This window comes from Sceloporus occidentalis, unplaced genomic scaffold, assembly GCF_023333645.1.
Source record: "Sceloporus occidentalis isolate IW3139 unplaced genomic scaffold, rSceOcc1.0.p SCAF_328, whole genome shotgun sequence".
Taxonomy (NCBI): Eukaryota; Metazoa; Chordata; class Lepidosauria; order Squamata; family Phrynosomatidae; genus Sceloporus; species Sceloporus occidentalis.
This window is the reverse complement of record NW_028317308.1, coordinates 23,267-46,747: the sequence shown is the minus strand read 5'-3', so window position 1 is coordinate 46,747 and position 23,481 is coordinate 23,267. Positions and strand designations below refer to the sequence as shown.

The following is a 23,481-nucleotide window of genomic DNA, read 5'->3' as shown; positions in this document are numbered from 1 at the left end:
GTGCCTGTTAACGAATGCACACATCCCTCCCCCAACTGTCCAGCTGGCCCCTGTTTCTGCCCTCCCCCTCGTGCCAGTACTGCTCTCTGCCCTTCCCCTGGGGCCTTGGGGATTCCCTCCTCTTCCTCTGCTGGAGGTTCTCCTGATCTGGACCCAGCTCCTCCCAAGAACCTTGACGTTGGAGCCGGCCACGCTCTCCTCCTTGGAAATTGTTGCCCCCTTGGCTCTTGGGTTCTGGGTCTTCATAAGGGTCCGTTTCTATGTCCATGCAGGAGTCTCCTGGCTCTGTATAGGCAGAGTCTCGGCTGCCCTGCGTCTCCGACTCCAGCGTGTCATGACGGGAGAGGACACGGGAGCCCATCTGGCCCTTTCGCAGATGCCCCTCATATGCACCCATTCGGTCACCTCCTTCTGTCCTCAGCTCTCCATGAACCAAGTACGGACCCTGGTTAGTAATACAGACAAAGCATGCAGAGACAGAAGCGCACACGTTACATGCATGCACATATACAGATCTCAGTTTAACGGGTTAAATACTAGCGCAGACTTCCTGCATTCTAAACTTTTTTTGGTTTAACCATTCAAATTTCACAGAATAGAAGCAACTGTGTTTTGCATGCAATGTGCAATTACACACAATTATGGATTAAACCATTACAGTTTCAAGCATTTACACTGGTTTAGTCGACAGTGCTTTAATATTATTATTAATATAGCGCCGCCATATTTCACAGCGCCATATAATCGGATACAGCCATATGTCCCGCCGTCCTTACTTAGTACTAACACACTTTATAATGTTAAACACAACTCATTATTGTTTTATAGATATACACTATCCTGCCAAATTTGATAGATGCCTTTAAATTATGGGCTTGATGCCTTTTTAGCAAAAAAAAATAAAAAAAAAAAATTGGAGAAATATATTTGACTATAAAGAATAAAATTAGGTATAGCTCGTTTATCCAGTGAGTTATCAGATTGTCATTTGGAGTCAAGAAGGATTGTTTTCATTTTTTGAGGCACAATTGGCACAATTTTATTTAAGCCTTAAATAAAATTATTGAATTTATTTAAATTATTTTATTGTCTATTATAGAAGGACTAAATCCACTGTACAAATTTGTCAGTGATTCCGCCATTCAATTAATTGAATGCCAGTACTTTACTTCCAGTTAATGAAAATCATGTAAACATAACACAAGCTTGTTTAATGTTAGCCAAGCTAAAACAACATTTACCAAAAGAACCCTGAACTGTACGCCTTCCATCTTCTGCGCGAGTCTTCAGTTTAGTAATGTGCCAGAACAGAATCAAATCAGACTAAACTAAGCAAAAAAAAAAAAAAGCATGCTACCTTTGGAAAGCACGGCTAAATTATTATATTATCTATTATAGAAGGACGTTTCGATACCTATCATCTAAGCCAATAATAAATTGATTAAAAGTTATCACAAAAGAATGAAAACATAATTTATCATTTTGGGGCAAAGCGCACCTCCTGCAGAAAAGGGTTACTAAGAGGCGCATCTCCCCCCGGTTTATTACCAGCTCAGTATCTTGTGCACAGCTGGCAACCCCAAGAACGAAGTTTCATTATAGGTGACGTTGATGTCAGGAGGTATTTGGAGATATTTGGGGGGCTGGGAGGCCAAGGTAAAAAGAAGGCACCAGCAGCAAATATATTAAGGGGTTCACCAAAGTACCCAGACACACACACACGTTTAACCCCCTTTAGGGTGTAAGTGTCTGCAAAATATCACATTGCCAAGCAGTTTCACGCTATGAAAATGTGCAAGGTTCTTTCTATTAGCACCTTTGCTGCCTGGATAATAATAACTTCATGAAACCATTGAGGGTGTAATAAATCAGAAGGTATTATATGAGCTCGGTGCCCTGCGGGCCTCTGTAAGAGGAAAGGTTTGCACTCTGCAGCTTCCTCGTACCAAATTACACTGTATGCTCATCCACCCTAGGGGGTATCTGCGACTCCCCAGGACCCCCCCAGAAGCCCATATTCTGTTTAAGCGAGGTGAGCACTTGCACCTGGAGGTTGGAGACGGGCGCAGGGCTGGAGGCCAGGGCTGCTGTGGCTAAGGTGCGGTTGAGCAGTGGGTTGGGTGGGTTGATGCTGGGTGGGTGAGTGGCCTTCCAGTAAGCTTCCAGATACTCAGCCAAGTGTTCACAGGCGTCTTCCAATTGGTTTTCATCCAAGATGATGTCAAACATTTCCTGTGGACAGAAACAGTTAATGTGGACGTACGGGCTGGCAGATTCTGGGCATACCCACGTTCCTGTTTGTTGCATTGATAAGCAAATGCTTGTTTCGTACTGTGCTTAGAAATGTGTTTAGTAAAAAAAAGGCGTTTTCAAGGCAAAGGTAGCATTAATGATCGTAAGGCTACGTTTGCAAGACCTTCGGGGACTAGAATATAATAATTTTCAATTGTGGCTTTTGCAGGTGCATATACTGTATAGTGTTTAAAATGTTAAGTTTATGCGTTATACAATTATTGGCAGTCTTTTAGTCAGTACTTTGTGCCACCTCCCTTTGCCGAGATAACATTATCCTATAATGCCTGGTGAGGTTGGACAATACATGGCGAGGGATCTGACTCCATTCCTCCATAGAGAATCTCTCCAGATCCTTCACATTTCGAGGTCGACGCTCCTCTACTGTTCACCTCACGGCTTTTCTATGGGGTCAGGGGATGGCCATGGTAGTAACTTGATTTTGCGGTCAGTAAACCATTTTTGTCTGGCCTTTTTTGCTCATATTTACCACGGGGGCCAATATTAGCGGAGGCGGCTGTATCTGTCTATAGGATTTTCCAGAAATTGTATTTATCAAAGGAAATACAATTAATTTGAGTTATTGTTGCGTATTTAACCACCTCAGTCCCCCTAGGATGTACCTGTATGTCGTTTAAAACATGTACATGTTACGTCTTGACTTTGTTGCAGTGGTAGGGACAGCCATGGCTCTCCCATGTCAGTAGAAGCCAGCATTGGTAATTGTGTGTAACAGCGCTTGCTGCGAGCGCCGGTAGGCCATCATGCAAGGAATGTCCGATCAGGCGATCGGGCACCCCCTTCTGGTAGGTGTCACTGCTGACATTTACCGGAAGTTCAAACGCATATTCATTTAGCACAGATCAAATAATTTTTAGACAGAAGACAAATAGATAAATAGAACCAATATCTTGTGTTCTTCAAGAATATATGAAATGCAGGTAACAAGAAGTTTAAGTCACAACAAGAAAGGAATATATAACAAAACAGAAAATCTTGCCCCTTGGTGAAGCAAACACTTACCGGGGGACACTGAGCTAGTTTATCTGCCGCCACCATTTGCACGTTTAAATGCTTAGCTTGAGACTTTCCTCTGGATTTTATAAGTCTATGTAATACCTGGGACAGAGAGATCACAGGCATGCATAAGGGTTAACAAGAGGTATAACATTTGGTAAAGGAACTTTTCAGCAATTACAGAATAGAAGGATGAATCTAACAGTAAATTGAGAAGATCATTTTGGAGCCGGTCTTATTAGAAAGCCAGAAGATGGGACTGTTCATTATAATAAAAAAATAAAAAAACATTGAGGAATATAATATTAATAATAATAATAATAATAATAATAATGTGTTCCCCTTAATACTCTTATTTCTATATTCAATGCACCACTCACCTTTGGAGAGGTAATTTTAATATAGACAATAATTGGTGCCAGTGAGGTTTTGGACAGCTGAGCTGGATGGTTGATGGTATCAGCATCCAGGGCAACCAGCTGGAGAGTCCGGGCCAGCTCAAATATGCGCTCAATCTCACTCTGCACCTCCGCTGAGGAAGATAAGAGTACATCACAGAGAAAATAAGAGAGGGAAAAAGTTTCACAATAATATGAAAGAATCATACTTCCTTCTTGTGTTGAAGGTACTTGAAGATGCCTATGAGTAAACGCAAACACAAAGAGCAAAATGTATTCCTTTCCCCCCTGGAAATCTAACTTTGCCCAAACCTTACATATTTTCTAGACCTCCTCAGATGAAGAAAAAAAAAAAAAAAAAATATGTCCTGATGGAGAAACTGGGGGCTTGACAATAAAGAACAATATACAATTGTTCCCCATCATTATACAATTGTTTAGGCACCAGATATTCTTAGAAGATGGGCACTTAGGGCAGGAGAGGGTACCAAGGTATATACAAATAGGGGCATTCCCACTAAGAGAGGATCTTGGGAAACAGCCCAGACTATCATGGTGAGCCTATTCTTGGTTCAATGGTTAAAACAGCTTAAATTAAATACACATTTCTTATTGCCAACAGAGATCTCTATCAAATTAGGACCATGTGACTTAATAAAACAACAATTACTACTCTTCTCACAATAGCTTGACACACAATGAAACACAAAGCCACACAGTCAGGACCACTCATGGTTTTGCTGCCACGGTTTTCTAGTCCCACAAGTAGTCTCACCATGGCTATAGCCCAGTCATTTTAACCCATTTCACCCCTCTTGTGTCGTGGAGTCTTACCGAGACTAGAACGTGTGTTGGATCGTTCCATAATGTTGTGTTTGCTTGGATTGTTCAGCACCGAGCGTTTGGCTAGAGAGATGTCTGCGGTAACCCGGGTAATGGAAATTCTGTAGAAACAAACCACATGATTGAGCACAGAGAATCATATTATGTGATGAGAATAACAGTTTTTCAAATTAAAATCATAAAAAGCTAAGCATTATGCACAATAAAATCGTGTTACAAGTGCCACTGTAGCATTGGATCTTGGTAAAAAAATATTTTTTGTTAAACATAATTTGTGGATCCATATTTAGGGATCTGCACCTCTTCGTGGATGGTTAGCTATTTCAGTTTGTATGCAGAGTTACATACATCTATTTTGTCATTTATAGATAATACGTTTCATACCTTCCATCAAAGCGATGTTTTAGGAAATCAAACAAAGCTTTTTGCATCATATCTGTGACCTGCGGACAGAGAATAAGAAGAAATACAATCAAGGGGGTGGAGAGGGCAAAGAAGTGTACAGGCTAGAAAACAATGCAATTACAGGGTGTGAATGAGAGAAAAGAAAAGGGAAAATACAGCTATAAAGCGGGACAGACGTTAAATGAAAAAAGTGACAAAATAAGGGGGGAATCAGAATGCAGGGTAAGAGAGATAAGAGGGGTGGAATGAGGGCAAAGGAGTATAAAAGGAAGGTGTAATTACATAAGCATTGAGTATAATAGATAATATTCTAAACAGCTAATTAAAACGAGAAATAACATATTAAACGCGAGAATTAAAGATCACACTGTTTTCCTCTAATTCAAATATTTTAATTAGGGGTGTGGCCTACAACCGAGGTTTAGATATTCTCAATGTCTCCCTACCTTCTCTGCCGACAAGTTCTGTGCCCCAGTCTCCTTTCCGCAGCTACTCTTCTTCTCTTGCCTCTTCTTGTTCTTCTGTCTTCTCCACCTGTCTTCTGACTTTGCCCACTTGTCTGTGAACCAGTTCTCCCGCACACTTCTGGGCGGGGCCTCTGGGCATACCTTCTCCTATAGGCCAGAATAATGCAGACAGATTCCAGGAGAAAGAGAGGTGCACAAACACTTATCTTTCTCCACAAATCTGTCTGCCTTTTTCTGGCCTATCAGAATACGGGGCAGCCTCTATCATGTTGTCCAATCGGTTGAGAGGGTGTGCCCACAGGCACCGCCCTTTTGCAGAAGTGCAGGGAAGGCCTGGGTCAAGGATAAGTGGGTGAAGACAGAAGACGTGGAGAGAAGCGGATGAAGACACAAGAACAAGTAGATGCAAGAGAAGAAGCAGACTCGCGGGAAAGTAGACAGGGACACAGAAGGTCAGTGGAAAGGAATGAAAAATTTATGTTTTCTTTAAAATAACAATAATAATATGGTATAAAGAAGTCTAGTAGAAAAATAACACGGTAAGAACAGTATTTAAAACAGATTGAAACAAAAAAATGAACCAAATAGAGCAAGAGGGAGAAGCAGTGGTGTAAGAGGACAGAGATAGGGGTTATTTTGGGGATAATGTCCCCCTCTAATATCACCTCATATCCTTTCAGGGAGGGCCCCACTAAAATGATTGGCCTCATGGAGGGAACCACATCGTAGGGTGGGATGTGCTCTGTCTGCAAGAGAAAGTATTTATTATTATATGCCCCCAATCACCCCATCACAATATAATGTGTACACTGTATAGAAACACAATACCCACATAACATTTCTATACATCCTCACAACACAACATGCAATATTTAGGAAATAAACCAGAATACCAAACAAAGTCACTACAGATAGATAGATAGATAGATAGATAGATAATTACTTACTGACTTCTGCCTCTGCTTGGCTAGCACATTAAAAGAAAGGAAAGTATGTGGTGTTTGATGAATGGAGAAAGGGTGTGATGGAAACATAAGATATTCATATCATATGAAACAGATGGAAGAAAGGGAGCCCAGTGGACTCAATACAGTGGAGGATCAAGAAAGAAATTGTGGGAGAGATGAACAACGATGGATGAGCGGAGATGAGAGAAGGTGAAATGCATTGGAAGTGAAATGCGTTGGGGAAAAAGAAGTGATAAAAGTGTTGAGTAAGGGAGGATAACATGAGGAAATGACAGAGTGAAAAGAGAGAAATAAAAAAATAGAAAAAAACAAACCATGCATGTTATTGGTATAGTCAGCGAAACATGCATGCTCAGATACATGCCATCATGTATGTAAAATCCAACAAAACACTTGCTCTGCTATATTAATATATACATATTTACAAAAATCTAAATGAAAATCCCTAACACTAAAATGTATTGAATGTGATAGATTTTAATCTGCTGTGTTAAAGGGACAGTCTAGTCCCCCAAATAGTTGTATTGTTTAATGCATGCAAATGATTGCAGTGATTCTTTACTTATTCATATTTTCCTTTACAAAATGAGACTTCTGTCTTCTCATCTTTCTCTCTATGGCTGTAAAGTACAATTCTCTAAAGTCAATAGAAGCTTGGCTCCTATCGAAATGACTGCATTAAACAATATAACTATTTGGGGGACTAGACTAGACATTCATACCTTAATTGTAATGTTTATATATATATATATATATATATATATATATATATATACACACATAACGTATATCCCCTACACTGTATAATTCTGCAAACCCAAAACTCAATGGACAGACAAATGGGCCATTGCAAAGCATATTTTTTATTTAGTCTTGCGCATGTGTATTTGTTGTGGATGAGAAACTGCCTGGTTTAATTATGAACTCTGCTGACTTTCTACATTGAAAATACGGTGTAATTGTTCATCAACTGGAACACCCAGTTATTGCTTTGTTTCATGCAGATCTGACAATTTGCTTGCACTACTAAATCAGATAGATATGAGTCCATATAGAGAGCAACATGTGAGCTTATAGGACAATCAGCAAACCTTGCAGGGTGAGAGGTATTAGTCAAACAGTTGGGGTAAAGGGGTTACCTTCTTAAAGAAAGGGACACGTTTGGTGGTAGATGGTGGGGTGGTCACACTCCCCGTACTGCTCAGGGGTGTTCTCTGAGCAACCTGAGGTTCTGTCTCCTCATACTCTAAATCAACGTGATCTATATCATAAACTAATGGGGACTCCAAGGGACCTGGAGAAGAGGGGTACGGGAAAGTAAGGAACAGGGAAAAGGGGAATGGAGGTAGGTACCAAAGGTAATGTGAGAGAGAAAGACAAAATAATGATATATAAAATACAAATAAAGGTATGGAAAATGGAAAGGCAAGATAAAGAAGTTGAAATACACAAGGGGATGGAGATAGGTAGGAGAAGGAGACAATTGCAAGACCCTGAATGGTAAATATATATACGGAGGAAGGTAACGTGAGATCAATGTGAGATGTAATAACTGATGAAGAAAGAGGGATGCTACATGTGCAGAATATAGAACATTTTGAAAAAGGTGAAAATTGAACTTTAGATGAGAACAGATTTGAATGGGGCAAAGAGGAATAGAAGGGGTAACATGAAAATTATTTAAGGTATTAATTGATGAAAGGGAGGAACGAGGGACAAGAAAATCTAAATAATAAAACAGGATAGAAAAGGGAGATTAAACAAGTGGAAGAAAAATGTAAAATAATTTAAAGAGGTAAAAAGAAGATAGATAAAAAAGAATAAAGAGCCACAAAAATGTGAATGCAATGTAGGGACAAATTAGAAAATAAAAAAGGGTATAATAAAGATATTTAAAAATGCAATTCTAGGGCAAAGTTTTAAATCTAGAGCAGTCAGCTTGAAAACCAACAGAATGTCCATGCCAGTTGCCCCACATTTAGCACCAGAATTACTCTGTATAAGTCTGTATTACTCTGTATTAATACCCTATTCCGTACTAGCATCACCTTTTCGGATTCAACGATACCAGTTTCTTGACTTTGCCAGTGTGTCTTGTGTATATAAGATAAGGTGTTTAGCAAGTGCATGTTTTGGGGTGCGGTGTAATAGTCTCACCTGTAGCCGGTGGAGTAGGTCTGCGCGTTCCACTGACCACATCACCTAAACTGTTTGAGTTCCCAATGGATTTACTGCAATATGTAACAGAATTGCTTTAGAAACCACAACATTTAAAAAAAGAGAAGGTTCAGGAAAAACGGGGGACTAGGAGGGAACTTTAATAAATAATACTCAATAATAAATACTAAAAAAAAATCAAGACTATAGGAAGGTGCTGTCACCTGGAGGTGAGTCGGCTCTGTCTCATCTTCTGCTCTTGAAGCATTCTCATGTGCTCTAACTTCACAGGACTCGGGATAAATCCAACCTCACAGCCCTCCCGTACAGCCCGTCCAATCCACCAGTCGTTGTTATATTTCTGAGAGCCAGGGAAAATGATGATAAAAGTAAGGAATTTCACGAGAAGGGGGACCAAGGATATGGTGGAAGACAAATATGATGTTTATCACAGAATGAGGTGTTAAATTGTAAAAAAGTAGGGTGGTCTGAATGTCTCAGTAACGTTGGCACCTCTTATTGAGTGGCACACAATGTAGTTATGTCATTGTGTGTTCCCCATTCTGTTTTTACTAAATAGTTGGGCTGAAACAACGAATTGATAAAATCGATAATAATCGATAACGGAAATCGTTGTCGACGATTTCCGTTATCGATTAATCGAGTGATCGATTCGTTGTTGGAGCACTCGGCTCCTTTTACTTACCTCCGCGAGCGTTCCCCGCTTCCGCTACACGCGCCTTCTTTTAGTTGCGGTTCGCTCTGTGCGAGTGGCTCCGTTCGCACAGAGCGGTTCGCGGGGGTGGGGGTGGGGTTTCAGGGGATGCAGGGCAGAGTGGGGGTGGGGGGGGCAGGCCAGGGTAGGAGACTGAGTGCAGGGCAGGGTGGGGGTGGGGATGCAGGGCAGGGTGTGAGTGTGGGGGCAGGGCAGGAGACTGGGTGCAGGGCAGAGTGGGGGTGGGGGTGCAGGGCAGAGTTGGAGACTGGGTGCAGGGCAAAGTGTGAGTGTGGGTGCAGAGCAGAGTGGGTGCAGGGTGTGAGTGTGGGGGCAGGGCAGAATGTGGGGGCAGGGCTGGGTGCAGGGCAGAGTTGGAGACTGGGTGCAGGGGCACAGTGCAAAGTGCCAGGGCTGGGTGCAAAGTGCCAGGGCTGGGTGCAAAGTGCTGGGTGCAAAGTGCTGGGTGCAAGGTGCCAGGGCTGGGGCAAAGTGCCGGGTGCAAAGTGCCAGGGGTGGGGCAAAGTGCTGGGTGCAAAGTGCCAGGGCTGGGTGCAAAGTGCCGGGTGCAAAGTGCTGGGTGCAAAGTTTCTTGAACAGTAATAGTCCACCTCTTTTCAGAATGTTTGGGGTTATTTTGTTTCATAAATATTGTGTTTGGGTTTTTGTACTTTGAAAATATTGTTTTTTTATTACATCATAACAAAATAAGAATGTTAATGTAAATTTTAAGTTGTTTTTTAACATCCAGTTCATTAAATTATTTTAAATAAACAAAAAATTTGCATATTGTTTTTTTTATCCGATTAATCGATTAATCGAAAAAATAATCGGCCAACTAATCGATTATTAAAATAATCGTTAGTTGCAGCCCTACTAAATAGTATCTTTTTTATCATTATGCTTTTGAACAGATATTTTGGGTTTCCTCAGCAATCCCTTCTGGTTCCTCGTTTTACCTCCTTGATGTGCAGAAAGTCTTTGGGGTCGAAGTTGATAGACATCCCCTGCACTGGAGCATCATCGGCTTGGGATGGGTTGTATCCCACATTTGTCCGAACTGCAAAGGCCACAGGCTTTGTCTGTTTGAAGGCAAGAAATGATCCTGTTATGTCTTTTCTAGGCCAAAGGTATTTTGCAAAGATTTCAAAAAAGTTTGTTATGTTCCTATAAAATACCACAGTGAAACAGGACTGTTACTGAACCAGCCCCTTGTCACGAGTTACAATGACAATATAATATGGATACAAAGCAGGTGATACAGCAGGTCCTCAGTTGTACTAAGAACCCACTTACATGTTTCACAGTATTCTCCAATATTAAACTGTCATGTACCCTTTTGGGTTTTGTACCCTTTTGGGTTTTGTACCCTTTTGGGTTTTAAGATACCTTCTTACCTTTGCCTTTTCAAGCTGTGCAAGAGCATGACGTTCTGCTTCTTTCCTCAGAGCCTCCCGGTCCTCCTCCAAGGATACATCTGAATCCGATGGACGGCTAGTATAGGACTCTGCCGACCCCTTGGGGGAGACAACACAGAGAGATATTACGGCTTGTTCACAAGTTTAGAGAAGGGTTAACATAGCCAACACTCAAGGAAAACAGCTGTTCTGGAAGCAGGGGGTCTGAAGCATGGAACGTACCAGCAAAACCACAAGAGAGGGGGTTGCAGGAGTAACACCGCACAGAGAAAGCGGGTGGAAGAGAATAGCGGATTAATGAGGGCGATATTTATAGAGAAAATTAGTTAAAGAAAAATAGCTAGCGGGAATAAGGTAGCAAAACTGCCACCGATTGTGGGGCCGTGTGCTGAAATAGGAAAAATGAGGAAAGGCAGGTGAAAATTAGACAAGGGGTTTATTCACTAAGTATGCATCATATTTTATATAGGGGAAGCATGCTAGGGTTGGATTATACAATGCAGTTTCTAGGGTGAGATTAAATGTGCATACAATTTACCGTACAGTAAAGAAAACCAAAAAGGGCAATGGGAAATAATGTGAGAATGAGAGTGAGTGGGGAATGTGTGATAACAGAATATGAGTGGTGCATAGAAACAGACACATTGGATTAAGCAAGAAGGGGCAGAAAAATGGCAAAACTTGTACACAGAATTGTCTATGTGACTGGACAACGAAAGTGCCTCTTGAGCTGAGCACACAGGCAGCACTTACCTCATGTTCGAGGTCATAACCGTACATTTCCAATTAAATTCAGCGATGGAGAGACCGCTGCTTGTACCTGATAACTTCTTGTCTTTAACTACCCCTTCCTGACAGCGAATGCTGCGTTACTACGCCCTCACACTGTGCCCGATGTGTACAGGACCATATTACATTAACAATATGCTCCTCACTCGGCCGCACACGCAGTCAGTGCTCCATACAGTCTTCCGGAATATTAAGCAACTCTAACGGTGATAGTTAGATACTGTCGCAGAGTATAATGTACACAATGACAGGAACAATGTGGGCACACAGTTACACACACAGTTACACACAGATTTCCTCCCCGAGTAATGATCTCATTGCCGACGGCCAGGTCCAGCCCCTTTGAGGTCACAGCGGCGCTGACAGTTTGATCCGGGGAGGGCTAGAGACAGGTGGCGGGCAAACCAGGAAAACTAGTTAGTAAAAACTGACAGTGATGTATGAAGACACGTGTCTGTCTGTAACACTCAACTTCATTTACATCTGCGAAACCCTCGTCTAATATGCAGCCTCTCTTCACACACGCTAAACACAGCGAAACGTTTCCTGCTATTATCCCACCTGCGATACACAGTATCTATAACCTCGGGACCTACCTAAATTGCCAGGTTGAACAATAAAAGAAACACACCTTCACCTCGACTTAAATAGGACTAGACAGCCGAAGGAACGTTACATTATGTAGTAGAGCATACAAACTGCTCTCAATGTGTACATGGTCTTGGATGCTTGGCACAGAGGCTGATAGAGACAATTTTATTCAGTGGCTGAGGTCTTCACCTTTTTGTATTATTCACATTTGTAATTTGCTTGGTTTCCATTTAAATGTAGTGGAAAAATCCACTCTATTGCAGAAAAAGTTCTGCATGCGTGTGTGTTTTTTAACCCTGGACTGCGGGTCTTCGTCCGGGCAAAATACAAGGAGAAAAAAATGAGGCCTGTACTAATGCATGGTCTGGTCTTCTCGATCAGTTCTTAATTTGTATCTCTTCTAAACGTTACAGTTTCTTTAGAACTTATGCAGAACTCAGGGGGTCACGTGTTACAGAATGGTTACATGTACTCAGACGGAGCTGGACAAAGTCTTGTCTTCATGACAAGCAGTGGACTGCGCGATGCAGTAGAGAACCAGGTTCAACCTGCCTTGATCGGCTTAAAATTATCCAAGACATGTCTTAAAGTGCGTGGTCATGGAATCATTACTCAAACTGTATGTGCTTTACATGAGAGAGTAAGAGATTTGAGATCAAACAGAAGCACAGATCTCTTTGCTCCGCCTGAAGAAAACATAACCTATGGAAGCCCGTCAACCATTGGGATGGGATGGAATGAAACAACATCAGTGGAACTTAGAGCATGCCATGTTTCAGTTTTGCATATTGCCTCTCCTCACGCACATTTTACTCATACATTAGAAAATGCATGTGCGCATTATGCTCAATCTATGGCAATTTTTTAAAATTTAAAATACTAATAAAAATATTGATCAATTCTGCCTTGAAATAAAGATATCATTCCATTAACTCTCTTCTTGCCCCTTTCTTGAGTTCTCCTTCACGATGATACACATTCCCCTTATTTTGGATCCTTAAAGTAACACTTATCACCCTTAAGAAAACATAAAAACGTATAAGAACCATTCAGCTCATATAGACAGTGTTTCCTGCTGTAAAGACTCAAACCTTAATCAGTCCTTGGTCCTTAATTCAGGATAGCCATATCCATGTTTTAACCTTCTGCTAGGAGGCTATTCTACTGCAGAATCTGCTACCTTTCAGTAAAATAAAACTTCCTTACATTAAGTCTATGCCTGCAACCCTCTAGCTTTAGATTACGACCTTGTGTTCCTGCACTTTGTTAGACCTCTCTTCATTCCCCCAGCTATACATTTTGAGATCCCTTAGTCTTTCCTGATAATTCTCATCCTTCAAACCATTCACCATTTTAGTTGCCCTCATCTGAACCCAGAATATCCCTCTAGGGATGAAGTCTCCAGGACTGTCCACAACACTGTAGGAAAGGTCTGACCAGAGATCAGTAAAGTGACAGAACCAGCTCTCTCTTCCTAGATATAAAAACCTGCACCCAGTTTTACTTTTTTTGCATTGCCTGCTTACCTTTAAGTGCCCAGAAATAATTACCTCCAAGCATCTCTCGTCTATTGTCGCAGCGTATAATTTTATAGCTACCAACATTAAACCGCAGCTTCTGCATGATTCTGATTTAATTTTTCTGATTCCACCAGGAATGTCTACCTGTTGCAGACATGCATACATTAGCTCGCCTGTTAGATATGACCACAGGGGTCAGCCTTCTCCCCCTGCATGTATCAATGAGCCTTGACCTGGGCCGGGTCACAGCTTTTCCTTCCTTGGACCACTTTTGATAGATACTGCAGACCAGGAACACCCCACAAGAGCTGCAGTTTTGGAGATGCTCTGACCCAGTCGTCTCGCCATCACAATCTGGCCCTTATGAAAGTCTCTCAGATCCTTACGATTGCCCATTTTTCCTGCTTCGAACATCAACTTTGAGGATGAAATGTTCACTCGCTGCCTAATATATCCCACCCAGTGACAGGTGCCATGATAACGAGATTATCCGTGTTATTCACTACCCCGGTCAGTGGTCATAATGTTATGTTTGATCGGTGGATAATACGTATGTGTAATTATACATGCCCCAGTTCCAGAAGAGTATACATACGTAAAACAGATAATCTACACTAAGTGAACCCCTAAAGGATAACAATTATAACAAAACACTACTTTAACGTAACTTGTGAAGTTTGCGGGAGAGTTGCACAGACATATTACAGTGGCAATAAAATACATAAATGGATTCAACACAAGTACATAGGAATGAGGTAAAGGTATAAGAATGAGGGGAGATGCTAGTCATCCTATCATAAAATCACGTGTCGGAGGCTTAAAAGTAATGAAATAAAAAGGACTTCACTAAATAGGTTGTTTATACGGAAACCAAACTTCCAGCAGACATTGAAGTTAATAAAGTGCAGGGATTTTTATATACAATGGCCATAAGACAAGCCAAGGATCGTATATGTTTCTTATTTTCCAAGGGGTGAAAATAAAATGGCCAAGTGGGTCTTATCTGCTCCTAAGTAAAGTGAACTAGGCTTCAGTAGTGTGCAAGTACATTACTCTGTACTAGCAGTTTATACAATGAGTTCTCTTAACCATGCAATAACATATTTCTCTGCAGTCATATAATATCATTATACCACATCCCTGTCCAACAGGATAAAAAGAGTTTCTATGTGGCCACCAGCATGCCACACCACCATCTTGATTATTTTTATAATATAATAAAAATAATAATATATATTATTTTTAGATATTTTGATTATTAAATGTATGACACTAAGCCAGAGATACAACTCAGTCCATGTAATAGAGAGATACTAACATGGTTGTGAGCATCCAGTGCACAATCTCCCCAACCTGATATATACCCCATTCATAACACGCCACTGAGCACACAAGTAGCAAAGTATAAAAAAGGAAATCCTAAATATATCCCCACAGACAACTATACATGCAGAATCACAACAGCAAGAGCCCCTGGTCTGAAATACACAGAGGAAAATGGTTTCTGAGAGTTAGTAGATGGGAAGGAGTATTAGGCAACCACTAGGTAGAGAAAAAAGACAAGCATTCAAAAACTACACAGCAAACTTATGGGGGAGAGATGTTAAGGAAGCAACTAGAGGGATTCAACTTATTAAAGACAAAAAGGCCTCACCAAGACAGTGCGCGGGACTCTGGGTGGAGGATCCATGATGGAGGCAACCCTGGTGAGAGGGTCTGGAGCAGACATTTTGCTCCACTCCTCGGAGAGGTTTCTCCGGAGCCTCAGGCTCAGGTTACAGAAATCCTGCAGTCTTTGCAACCTGGGAGGGTATATTTAGCAGTGTTCAGGGGACATGGAGAGACACAAACAGGAGCATGGAGGCTGACACGGGGCTATAAGGGGACATAGCTAATCCAGGGATACTGAGTGGGAGTGAGCGATTAGACTGTATGCACACACACACACAACACACACACACCACATACCAACTCCTGACACCGGATACACATGCTTATCTATATGTTAAGGTACAGTGATCACAGAATACCGACCTACTCATCTATGAATCAGAGGCATAAAGTGCACTCACAATGGCAGTCACTCACTCTACTAAGTCACAAGTATCACACGTAACACTCTCCAGCCTTTCCAATTACACGTTTAAGGCAACTCACCTTGTTTACTTCTCCCAAAGCATATCAATTGTAATTTATATCTGTATATAAATTGTATATACAGTAGTATATACACTATTCAAAATATATGAAATATCACTGGTAGATAAAGCACACAATAATACATGATCACCTTCACACAAGCAGGATTATTGACCCTGGTGGCCAGAGATGGTAATACTAAATTATTATAATGAAATAAGCCGTGTCAGGGGGCATTTCAGCTGACGTCAGGGGTGGGAAGCAGGGCGCGTCAAGACCCCGCAACCCAGAGGATTCGGAGCAGGAGAACCGGAGAAGCAGTGCTCACCGACCGGGCAAACTCTGGGTCAAACTTTCCGGGTCCCGGGAAAATTTTATCAGCTAAAATATTCAACATGCCTGCAAACCCAGTGCAGTGAATAAACCACACTTATTTTAGTGAGATAAAGATTTATCACATACTTGAAATGCTATTTTGCATTAAAAAATATGGTGCATATTTTGGTAATCGACTACAGATAATAGTTGATATTTTCTGAAAGTAAGGAGGAATATTGTGTATAACCTGAGACCACCGTACCGCATCAGATTCATGCAGCTCTATGCTGCGGCGAGCTGTGTGTTTGTATCTTTGCAACTAATAAATCATCCACTTTGTTCTTAATTAAAACATTCCAAAGGCTGCTACAAAGAAGACATTCTCCTGGAAAAGAAAGAAAATCTATTTTTACATTTAATGGGCTTCTCATAGGACCATAATAGAGGAATACATTGGGGGGGCTCAAATCCTTTGCGTCGTTTTTTTTCATGAGCACGCCTTCTGAAACTGACACTGATAACATGTGCTGTTAATGATTTTTTACATTATTTATTACCAGCATGTGCAAGGTGTTATCATATACCCAAAATTACACATCCAAATGCTCTATACGGTAAAATACTGATTTCACTTATACACAGTCAGATGTTCTGAGACGCAGCCATAAAGATCCACAACAGGACATATACATGGAAAGGAGGTCCCTATATAATAAACAAATATATAATTTATAATTAAAGCACTGAAAGGCCTCCTGGCAATAGATGGACGGATCGTGGGGGCTCTAAGCTCAACTCATGGCAAGGACTGGGTTTGCAGGGCCGGTCTGCCATTAGGTTCGTTACAGGTCTAATATGGGGCAGGTCTATCCCAGCTTGATCATGGCTCAGCATGCGGAATCTGCCATCAGGGCAGGTTTCTGGCTCAGCTCATTCCGACTCCGGATCATCTGCCCTACCTTTGCATCCAACATTTCGTTTGGCGTGTGTGGCTAGAACACACGACTTTTTGTGACCTTGCACCCATTGGTAACTGAGTAACACAAAAGAAGAATGTTGTATTTATGGACGCAATTTATTTATAAACACATTGTCTGCTGTTTTTATACACGTTATTGTAACTTTATGGACTAAAAAAACATTGATACACACACACACACACCACTCAGAGCTCCTAGAAGAAAGGGACATCAGGGATTTGGACCCCAAAAAAGGGACACTAGGCAAGTATGCATTCACCGAGATGTATATGTGTAACATAATTATAATTCACGTACTTTTCTAAAAGGAGGATACAGAGTGTGACCTTTTTATACCATGGAATCAAAGCATGACAGGCATGTCACGTGTACATACTTATTACCCTGTCAAATTATTGTATAATGGTACAAAGGAATTGTGGAATAGGGATGTCGGCTCTCATCTCATCCAAAGATAAACAAAGCTGTATTTTAGAATTTCAATCTACTTGACAACCATATACATTGTCATTGAAATATTATTGAAACCACGGTCACGCAAATCCGTCGGGTAGTTTCCGAGAGCCAAACTACAGCTGAGGTGGTTGACAAGGGTAGTTTTGGGCTAAGGCCTCTGCAGAGGCACTTGGGGCTGAAGCAGCTGAAGAGGGCAGTTTGAGGTCAGGAGCTGAAGTGGGCAGATGAGCGTCGAGAAGTGGGGGCTTAGGTGGCTGAAGGGGGCATTTGAGGGGCAAGAGGGCAGATGGGGGAGTGCTAAGGGATATACAGGGTGAAAGTGAGTGTGAAGGGAATGATGGGGTTGCTGAAGGGGGTAGATGTTGGGCTGAGGTGGTTGAAGGGGTGGTTGGGTTTGAAGTGGCTGAAGAGAGCAGTTAGTGAGAGAGGAGAAAGATGGGGGCTGATGGAGGTGATGGGACTAAGGTAGCTAAAGAGGGCAGTTTTGGGGGTAAGATGTCTGATGATGTCAGTTGGAGGGCTGAGGTAGCCAAAGAGGAAGATGACAGGGCAGTTAGAGGTGAGGGGATATATGGGGGGTCAAAGGGTAGATGATGAGGCTGAAGGCAGCAGTTGGGGTGGCTGAAGGGGCAAATGAGGTGATGTGGGGGCTGAGTGATGGAAAAGCTCCCATAATTTCAATGGCAAAAAACTTTTGTTAATGCCAAACCTAATTTCTTTCTTAAATATAAAAAAAGCTGTGAAATACAAGATAAAGTTCTTTGAAATAAGTTCTCTCCCCTGTGTTTTTACCAATGACATCATACATTACAAATGACTTCTTCACTGAGAGTGTACATGCCCAAAAATATACCGCATGGCCAATGTCCAAGAGAAGCGGGATAAAGTTAACCCTGAGACTCTGGTCCCATGATCTCACAGTCACCAAGCCCAGGGTAGGTGGCAGGTATACATTGGCGTGCCCTGACTCCTCATTTTTCAGTTTCCTAATAATTGGTGATGACAACAAACCAACAAATCTTCCCAAAACCAACAGAAACATTGCAAATAAGAACTAGTAAAATAATATGAAACGGTATTATAGTATATCAGCATGCCATGAATAAACAGATTACTGACACTCTTACCGTCCCGTAGTAACACTGCTTCGATGCTTACCTCCCAGAAGTATCACTGAGTTATTGGGGTGCTCACTAGCAAGTGCGCCTAAAATGCTAGTGAGCACCCCATACTTGGGAACTCTCAAGGTTTGCCCCATAGTTTTAAGCTTTCCTAAAGCTCTCAGTGCCAACGGGTAGATTTGCAGACTCACTCGATCTGGAAGTGAGCTTCATATTCCAGACATCCAAACTACTGGTTTTTATTAGGAAATATATTTTCCCCCAACCAAGTACCAAGAGCAGTTTTCAAACTTTGCATCAGAATACAAAACCCCTCGTGTATTTCATTACTGCCTCCTGACAGCAGTATATGAAGAATTAGGAGATAATTAAGAGATAATTTTGATAGTTAAAGACTCCCCAGTATCAGCCAATCAGGCAGCATTTCATCTGACGGTAACCAAAACCCGCTGGAATGGGAAATGCAATGGAAGCCAACGTCAGGAGGCAGCCATGAGCTATGAGTTGTGTTTGACAGCACTGCTTTGGCTAGAAGCGGGGTTCAAGAAAGGAAACATAGGGGGTTACGTATTAAATGTGATATTTGTATAAAGTTTGGAACGCTGTCTTATCTACATAGCAACCAAATCAAGTCTCCAGTCAGGTGGCCTGATGGGAAACGACTGTCTGTTTTACTTTGACATCAGGCACTGCTGTGTAATGGAAATGAAAAGCTTATTCTCTTACAGACTACGGACTAATGGTGCTTAAAAGGTGCTGTGATTGATTTTGGCCAACCCATGTCCAGCACAACGTAAATAACACAATGTGAATTCCGCGCACAATATCGCACAAGCAAGGCACCGAAATGGAACACGCAAAAGGAAACCCAACCGTCACATGTAGAGAGCAGACAAGGCTATGCTGCCTCTCCTGAAAAATTCAACAATACACCGTGACAAGAACAAGCAACCAGGGAACAGCTGCTCGAGACTCCGTCCCGAAGGACAACCCTAACCTACCCCAACTACAAGCCATCTGTCACTACCCCAGTGCGTGTGTGTATGTATACACACACATATATATATATATATATATATATACCCCAGGTGTAAGCTACCTCTAGCAGCTATTCACTACTATATTGTAAAGGCTCAGACAGCCTGGCTGAGAATCATGGGAGTCCCAGTAGGCTGCAGTAAGAGTGCCAGAGATCATTCCCTGCTCCATAAATAGAATAGCGTGGTAAAACACACAAGGAAAAAATAAAGCACAGCACCCAATGACCCACCCTACAACCACACATAATAGCGTATGCTGCACATAGAGCAACGGCTACACAGGCTACACGCAGCTGCGCCAACAACCACGCTGTCTACGCAGAAAAACACATATAATCACAGGCCACAGAGGCTTAAACACCCGAAAAGATGCCTAAAAACGCACCAACACAGCGTATCATGAGAACCTACAAACACAAAGTGACGCACCGGGAAGTGCGCTCGCAATGCAGACGAGCAACACAAACACGGCTAACCTCTTTATCACAATTGTACTAGCGGGCCCGTTAAAAATTAGCCGATGGACCACAAATAAACTCACGTTGGCAATCACACAGCTGGTATTTTTTTTCAACCTATGAATAAACAGCCTTGTGACAGGAGTCGGAATGATATTACCCCAAGCCTTTAGTAGCATTAATGCTTCGAGTACTTTATTTACTGCCATTTGGTGACCATAATAGCCGTTCCCTAAATACTTTTACACCGAGTAACGTCCATGCAGAGCAGAGACGCCACACAAAAAAACATGGACGACTACATCATGCAACGCGCTTATCCTCCAATAACTCCTTAACTCCTGAAATGCCAGGGGGCAGCCTGTAACTAAACGGTTAATGTTTTGAGTATATCCATCTTTTTCTTTCTACGTGCCCCCTCCTGCTTATTTGCTTTATTCTTCTCCATTCTCCTTCTTTCCCTTTCATTCTTCGCCATCTAGTCTCTCCCTCTTTCCCAGCCAGTTAATTAACGTTTGTCATTTCCATCTCCTGACGTAGGAGCATCTCTTCCCTGGTGCTGGGCGTCATGGTAACCAGGGCCGGGGCCTAGGACGGCCTGCTCGATCCGCCTCAGATACCGGGCCAAAGAGTAAAGCAGCGATGAGCGTGACTTACCTGTCGCACAAAGCTGTTTGAGGTGGTGTCTGAGCTCGTGCTGCCATCCGAACGCTTAAACCGACTTTTCCTCTTTGCATATTTGGCCTGAAAATGTTACAAATGCAGAAAAAAATGAGGGTTAATATCTTAAAGAGACAGTAAGGTTTCACGCCAGTGGCCAGAAAATGGAGGACTTATCTGCCCCGTTCCTGTTATCTGTGTTTACAAAAATACTATGTGTTATGGAATAAACTGTTTATTAATACGTCTGATTCTAATATGGATTACATGGAGGTGTTTGGCCTTCACAGGAACACCCCCAAAACACAGGCTTATATCACCCCATTCAGAGGGTATGTAAACGTGACTGGTGCCAAACTGGTCTTAACACCATAGCAACCGATGAAATGTTCCTGCTGATTGGATCATTCCAGTGTTTGCTATGGTGATAATGCGCTTTACAAACCACCGTATTGATCTATAATGTCAGACCCCCATATGGTTCCATCTTCGAATGAAACTATAACATATGGCCATAGTAACCGTACTCCCATGAGTTACTGTTACACTATTTTGTTTGAGTCCATCCACATACAATGACTGACAAAACCCAAATCATCATTCAAAGCATTATTCAAAGAATTTCCTTTTAACTTTCTCCTACACGCAAGGTATTTTTTTACTTTTTGTTTAAAAACGTAATAACCGAGAAGTACGGTGGGTTCTTACGGAACGATTGCTTCTTATCTGCCATCAGATTCTTTCTGCGATCGAGTCTGCCCATAATGTACCCCTGTGTTGCTTTATATGAATCATGGCAAGGCCGTGGATTCTCAGGGATGAGGTTGACTCTACTCTAGTTTTCGAAGCGCTGCCAACACATCAGGGGTGTCAGAAGACAAAAGGATTGTCCCGGCCGATGTGAATAACCTGGGGGCACCCTGATCGCTTTTGGTTCTCGTGTTTGTTTACCTGATTTTATCGTCACGACAAGTCAGTAATATAGGTGCTCCGCTCATCATCACGGCACATGTTAAACATAAGTTTCATTTCTCCTATTGCTCCATATTGACCCCCTGCTATAGTGCTTGCTAATCCTCCATACCATATCTAGAAAGAAAAACAAACTCTGACTTCTACACCCCCCATATATATCTTACAACTCATTCTATTTTGCTATAGAACTTCTTGTAACAGTTTCCTACGTTGCCTTGTTTTTCACAATTTAAGGCATGACAACTTATCATATTTACTTCTGAAACAAAAAAAGTGAAGATCATTATGAGCCATTTTCAGGGCCCTGTGATCCCCCCGCCTACGCCCACCCGTTATAAACTATACCAGTTTTGGACAGTACCAGACCGGCTGACTCTTACTCCTAAATTAACCCCATCGCCACTACACTACAGCCATCTTCCTGATACATTCCCAGCCTCCATACATCCCTGTGTTTACCTGCCTAGCAGCTCTCTTCAAGCTGCATTTTCACCATTGTTTTTTTCTTTTTTTTTTTAACCCATATACAGATAGGAATTATATTCCAACAGCCAGGCTGTGTTCGAATGCCATCTTTAAGCCTTCTTCTTCCTCCACTTGTATATTTATCGTAGGCTATAAAGGGTTCCAGCTCTTTATAAATATTTCCCACCCCCCAACCGTACATACAGTCCAATAATATAGCCAATCTCCCCATATCCTTCAATCCACCCATCCTAGATCATATACATAAATGTAGGTCTCTGCAGCCATATATACATAACGCCTGGTTCCCCATCTCTCTCTATATATTTGTAGAATATATGCTTTATTGCAGATGGACACTCATGCATGAATGTATATACATGTCTATATGTGTATATGTGCATATATCTGTTTATATGTATATGTGTGTATATATATATATATGTGTGTGTGTGTATGTGTATATATATATATATATATATGTATGTTTATATGTATTTGTATATATATATATATATATATATGTATATATGTGTGTGTATATGTATATATGTGTTTATATGTATATAATACAGGAGGAAGCTCTCACCTGCAGACTATGTCCTTCTAAAACATCCATCTGGATCTCCTGTGTGGAGCTGGACGGTGTCCTGGCCATCCTGTTCTGCTGAACCATTGGTGTCACCCCCCACACGCATAGATACCCCCGGTCACCCTGCACTCATACCAGGTCTGAGTGTGTATAGAAAGCAGTGAGAGAGGACGGAGACAGGGAGGGGATGCTCGAGTTATGGAGAGAAGAGAGGCAGCAGAAAGGATAGAAAGACAGAAGGGGGTGTTTGCGAGGGAATGGGGAGGAGAGATATCAGGAAAAGAAGACAAAAGGGGGTGTACGAGGAAGACCGAGCTTTAGAGGAGATACAGTAACAGGAAATGGAGGGGACAGATGAATAGAGAGGAGACAGGAAATAATAGAGGAGACGTTAGAAATGGTGGGAGAGACGGAAAGGAGAAGAGAGAATAAAGAGAGAGAGACGGCAGGGGGCAGAGATCTGGTGTCTTCCTAGCAACGCTCTCCACGGCATCTGCTTGTTGGATCCTGACGGCAGTGCGCCGGTGACGCTGCAGGATGCTGAGGAGATGCATGAGCACACAAACCAATCTGTGCTACAGTCACAAGCCATTCACACACAACACACCGTGCACACAGACACATCCAACACACCGTGCACACAAACACACCCAACACACAAACACACCCAACACACCATGCACACAAACACACCCAA

At 42.0% G+C, this 23,481-nt stretch overlaps 1 protein-coding gene across 1 annotated transcript; it reads right to left on the bottom strand.

Moving 5' to 3' along the window:
- Positions 1-7: 7 nt before the first annotated feature.
- LOC149274482 (voltage-dependent L-type calcium channel subunit beta-1-like) lies at positions 8-22,868 on the bottom strand. The gene is made up of 14 exons (XM_089505406.1): positions 22,782-22,868; positions 20,750-20,836; positions 10,660-10,779; positions 10,222-10,344; positions 8,772-8,908; positions 8,548-8,621; positions 6,370-6,389; positions 6,088-6,168; positions 4,935-4,993; positions 4,542-4,651; positions 3,690-3,841; positions 3,316-3,411; positions 2,047-2,232; positions 8-445 (listed from the first exon to the last, which is right to left on the bottom strand). Exons 1-14 carry the CDS (start codon positions 22,866-22,868, stop codon positions 8-10), a joined length of 1,770 nt encoding a protein of 589 aa, XP_089361532.1.
- Between the last annotated feature and the right edge of the window lie 613 nt (positions 22,869-23,481).